Here is a 5875-nt window from a genome sequence, read left to right on the forward strand (position 1 = left end):
ACTAATCGGGACCCGCATTTTGGGCCATTAGGATTGGATCATGTATTAAGCCCTACCACACCAAATGATTCACCTAGTAGAGTGATTGGCTTAATGGATTAAGCCCTTAATGGGTTAAGTATGAACACTTAACCATAATTGTCATTTCATGTGAAAACCCTAATTTTACTTGGGCCTTGAGTTAGGCCTTTCTATTTGGTTATGGGGATTGGGCTATTGATGGGTCATCCGAAAATAATCATATAGACTAAGAATATATGGATGGGCTTAGGGTAAGGCTCATGTGAGGGTTTGGGCCCAATTTGGAAAATTGGGCCATAGCTGGGCCTTGAGGATTATGATAGGTTGGACCATTGGAATGCCAAATGTGTGGACTGGACTAAATGGTTGGGCCTTAAGATAAGCCCATATAGAGGTTTGGGTCCAATTTGGAAATTGGGCCATATGTTGGGCCTTAATTCATTGATTGGTTTTGGGCCTTTAGAGTGGGTGTTTGGACCTTGGTTTTGGACCAAGTTAGGCTAAGGGTAAAATAGTCTTTTACCCCAACCATGGACTTATGGTTATGTATTGGAACCCAATTATTGTTTGGGTGTCGTTTTGATGTTGATAGTTCGAGAATCTGTCAACCAACAGTTGGAGTTTTTATCCGCGGGACTTAAGCAGTGACAGATGATTCTCCTCACCATACCAATGGGTCTAAGGCACCAAGGCCGACCCATTTATTTATTTGTGATGATTATTAGGAATGTGATATCGATACATTATGTATTTATGTGAAGACCAGGCAGGGGTTCCCATGGAAATTAGTTATATGTTGTATGCTAGTTGATTGTGTGATAGTTGGTATGTTAGTTTTCTTTGTGATACTTGCATGGAAGACCTCGGGGGGTTCCCGAGGCACCTAGATGTAAGACCTTGGAGGGTTTCCACGGCATCCTAGGTAAAGACCTCGGGGGGTTCCCGAGGCGCTAGGGCTTAAGACCTTGGAGGGTTTTCATGGCTTCCTTAGTTAATACCATGTAAGGGTTCCCATGGCATTGGGCTAAGACCATGTGGGGGTTCCCATGGCACCCGATGTATGACCCTGGAGGGTTTCTAGGGCATCCTTATATGTTTGCATGTTTAGCTCATACGTATGTATGTATGGTTTGATTGGTAGTTAGTGAAGACCATGTGGGGGTTCCCATGGCAGTGTGCTAAGACCCTGGAGGGTTTCCCACACTACTAGAAAAACAGCCTTTTACGACGCTCATTGCGCGTCGCAAAAGGCTTAGACGACGCACAAATGCGCGTCAAGGAAGGCCCTGTCATAAAGAGAGACGACGTGCATTTACGACGCTCATTTACGACGCGCAATTACGACGCGCGTTTACGACATGCAATGCGTATCAAGGAAGGCCCTATCATAAAGGAAGACGACACGCATTCGCGTGTCGTAACCTTACGACGCGCGTGTTAATGACACGCAATGCGTATCAAGAAAGCCCCTGTCAAGAAAGGCCATGTCATAAATGAAGATGACATACATTTTTGCGTATCGTAAATTTAAATATTTAAAAAAAAATTATATATTTATTAATTTTTAAACTAAATTTTCATTTAATTTCTTATAATAGAAATAAAATACCATATACAAAAAATACAATCCATTGCATAATATAAAATAAATTGCACAAATTATAATGTCATACAAAGAATCATTCAAATGTTAAACAAAAATAATACATTGCTAACATGTGTTATACATTCCTATAAAACTAACAAATAATCATACAACTCTGTTTCTTACTGGAAAGGAATGGCAAACATGATTACAAGTCTCCCTTAATCTTGATTATAATCAAATGTATCTTTAATTCTTTATATAAATGAAGCTTAAATGATGTCTTTAAATAATGAACACAATAAATGTTATAAACCTTTTGAGGCCCCATAACATCAGGATCTGAGTTTTCTATTTCAACTGCAGGACTACCGTTAGTTTAAGGATCACTTTTTGGACGCTTTTTCTTCTGCATACATTAACAAACATGTTAACTTTCAAGAAATATATTTAGTTTTTAGGCTCATAGTGGTATGCATATAGCTAAGGTGAGAGAAAGGTATACATACAGCTAGTAAGACATCCAGACTATCCATAACAGGTGGTTTCAAATTTTCATAATCAATTGCATTGTAAGATAACATGAACACAAGAAAGGTAATCAAAGGTTAAAATATTACATATTTACATGTTAAAAGTGTAAAGAAAAGATGATGTGGTTACACAGCTTACCATTAGAATTTAAGAGGTCGCTACTTAATGTGTGTCCTACTTGTGCCATAGAAATCAACTACAATCACCACACACACCGAAAAGGGTCATGTATACAGAAATCGTGGATAGAAGAGAAAGAAGATAAAGCTAAAAAACTACCTGCATTGTAGTAATAAACTCTTTGAAGCCAAGAAAGCCTTGTCGTCTAGAATCTGCAATTGCCCATACCTTAAGAAGTAGTATGAACAGGCGTAGAGAAATAGTTAGGACAGATTAGGATTAAAAGAGTAGAAAAGCAGAAAGAGAACTATAATCTAACTTCTGTGCCCTTATGAGCACACTTAGCAATCAAATTAATGATCAAAACTTGAGGACGTAAAACACTATCTAAAAAATAAATAATCATTTATTTAGAGAGTTGAATGCAAAAAATAGTAACATACTCTTATTGATTTGTTCTAAAATCAAGAAATTCCTATGGTTTTGGTCCTAAGAAAGTTGAAATGACTATTTTTCTATTTTACTTTTAATTAATAAAATATTAAAACAAATATGAAAAAACATAAAAAAAGAAATTAAAAGGGCAAAACAGTAATTTCAAATCTTTCAGGGACCAAAACCAATTTTGTAGTTTTGTCAACAAAAAAAATAGTAATTTTTATCATTTAAAACTTCAATTCATAAACACTTAACCTCTATTCAGCATCACTTCTAGGTAGAAGGGTAAAACAGTCATTTACTCAATAAATAACCAGTCTATATGTTCATTCATCACTTTCAAGAGACAGATATCATTTATCCATCCAGAAATTTAACATAAAAAAATTAAAAAAAGAAAAAAAAAAGGAAGAAAGCTCTTACCTGTTATGCAAAGGACCATACCATTAAGCAACAACCATCCCTCATGGCCATTCCTTGAGAAGAATTGATAGATATAATGTGGTGATATTGCCTTGAAAATAGAAGGGTAATGATATATGATGTTGTAAATTCCAATAACAGGAGTAGTCAATGTCCATGCACCCATGATAGGTGAGAACAAAAAGCTTGCTCTTGCAGTTCCAAATTTTTGAACCAAAAAACAGAACAACAAGAACTAATGCAGACAGAGCTTCCACTAGAGCTGAAAAGTAAAAAAAAAAACATTAAAAAATATGACAAGATCTTTATAAATATAGTTGAATAAACAAAAATCAGAGGAATGATGCACAGATGATGATGAAGCAGAGACAGATAAGAAAGTAGATTCAAAGAAGAAAGGATGGTTTTCATCCATGTTCCAAAGGTTAGTTTATAACTCGTATTTTTTTCATTTTTAGCATTTTTAATGGTCATTTAGTCTCGTTTAGATGGTCTATTCAGTCTAGAAAGGCAACACTCCTTATGTATACAACAATTTATCCATTTAGATGTCATTACTCATTACCCACTCAGCCACTTTAACCATAGAGTTTTTAATTGAAAAAGAGAGGAATCTCCTAATTTTTTTAAAATCTTGTTTATTCAGTATTGCTGGGAAGGAAAATTTGGAGAAGGTAGATCTTGAACCAGCTTTGAAGGCTCTAAAAGACAGACTTATGACCAAGAATGTGGTATGCTTTTTCATTCTCAATATCAAGTTTGTTGACTTTCTTGGATAAAAAATATGAAGAAGTTGATGATTTACAAATCTACCCTTTTGGGGCACAGGCTGAAGAGATTGCTGAGAAATTTGCGAGTCTGTAGCAATCAGCCTGGTGGGGAAAAAGCTTGCTTCTTTTACATCAACAGTGAAGGTGAGTTAGTAAACTCTGTCATTTTTTGTAATTTTGGGTATTTCATGGTTAGTTAATTTATAAAAAATATGAAATTGATATCGAGTGCAGGCTGCTATGAAAGATGCTCTTGTTCGTATCTTGACTCCAAGGCGTTCTATTGACGTTCTGAGAAATTTTCATGTTTCCAAGGAGCAAAGGAAACCATATGTTGTGGTGTTTGTTGGAGTCAACAGAGTTGGAAAGTCAATAAATCTTGCCAAGGTATAAAAAAATATTAAAAATTGAATCTTGGCATACAAAAAACAAAAAAATAATATGTGAAATGTTGTGTACATAGGTGGCTTACTGGCTTCATCAGCATGACATCAATGTAATGATGGCTGCATGTGACACTTTCCGTTCAGGGGCAGTCGAACAGCTGTGCACTCATGCCCATAGGCTCCAGGTATGCAATTGAAATTGACCTTTTTGTCCTCTGATAATCTTCTTCTTTGATTTCCACCTCTGAATGCATATATGTATTTTAAATTGGTTTCAGATCCCATCATATATATAATCAAATCAATACTTACAACTGATAACAGGGGCCCCTGTTTGTACTTGTCATGGAATGAAAATGTTAGAGGCTTCGGGACCTCTCCAAGCCCTCTGAAAAACCCACTACATCAATCAATTCATTAAAAAAAACAAGCAATACTTTCTATGAAGTATATGAAACTGCATCATTACCCAGTGAAGACGCACAACAACATGAGAATCTAAAGGGATGCCTCACCATTCATAATACTCATTCCAATTACTTAACTTCTTTGTTAATATAGACAAAGGCCCTGCATTTTGAGTTTGTGTAGAGTAGCTTTTCGAAGTAATTATAAAGGATCCGAAACCAAACCAATGAAATTTTACACCAATACCTTTACAGGGGCATAATTTACTTGAGAGATTCCAACGCTTTTCATACCTTCCAATTAAATGAATAAACAATGAGATCCCGTGTGTAATTTAATCACATGTGTATTGAAACATTGGGAGAAAAGAAGGATAAAAAAAGGAACCTCAAATGATCCAAGGAAGTAATCAAAGTCGCACAGATACATGAGAGGTAAAAATTAAGGTGTGAGAATATGATTACCTAGAAACATAGACGATGGCAACATGGTGGGTCTGGGTGACTGGGATGGTTCCGGTCTTCATGTAGCCATTTTTGTGTAATATCTAAGATTGTTGAGTTCTTTTCCATGAACCGTTCTCACTAATTACCGCCACTACTGGATTCTGATACACTGTTTCCAATATATTTTTCTTTAAACCAATGAAGTCGGAGGTTCAACATTGAAATTGATTTGAACAACAAGAACTAGGGTTTTGGGTCGATTTGATTTTGAAAGAAATGGGATAATAAAAACAAGAAGCGTCGACATCTACAATCCATTTTGAGGCGTTGGAAGCAGGAGGAGGTATGGTTTCATCAATTTTGACTGTGGTGGGTGTTGGAATAGATCGTGACAATGGTGTTGGTGTTGTCAATGGAGAAGGCGAGACGAGAAGGAGGAGGATAGAGATGCGGTAAAACCTGGTGGAGAATGAGAGACGAGAATGTGGAGGTGTCGATTAGGGCTTGTTCAATTGGTAGTTTCGATTGACGGTTGATGAATTGTAGTTTTTAATCAACACAGTCTGAGGCTAGAAGAGGCATCGAGGATTGAACGCAATGGATGTGGGTGAGGGGTAGATGAAAGGGAGAAGAAGGCGGGGGTTTAAAAAATTTGGGACATTAATTTTTTTAATTTTTTTACATGAGACATTAATTTAAGGGCACGCAGTAATGCGTGACCTAAATCCTTAAATTTTTTGAATA

General features: G+C 36.3%; 1 protein-coding gene across 1 annotated transcript; it reads left to right on the forward strand.

Moving 5' to 3' along the window:
- The first annotated feature begins 3359 nt into the window (after positions 1–3359).
- Positions 3360–5576, forward strand: LOC145096139 (uncharacterized). The gene is made up of 7 exons (XM_079033907.1): positions 3360–3390; positions 3473–3545; positions 3768–3852; positions 3912–4082; positions 4126–4278; positions 4355–4462; positions 5517–5576. Exons 1-7 carry the CDS (start codon positions 3360–3362, stop codon positions 5574–5576), a joined length of 681 nt encoding a protein of 226 aa, XP_078890033.1.
- Positions 5577–5875: the final 299 nt, after the last annotated feature.

This window comes from Lactuca serriola, chromosome 3 (assembly GCF_051521515.1).
Source record: "Lactuca serriola cultivar US96UC23 chromosome 3, Lser_US96UC23_V15, whole genome shotgun sequence".
NCBI lineage: Eukaryota > Viridiplantae > Streptophyta > Magnoliopsida > Asterales > Asteraceae > Lactuca > Lactuca serriola.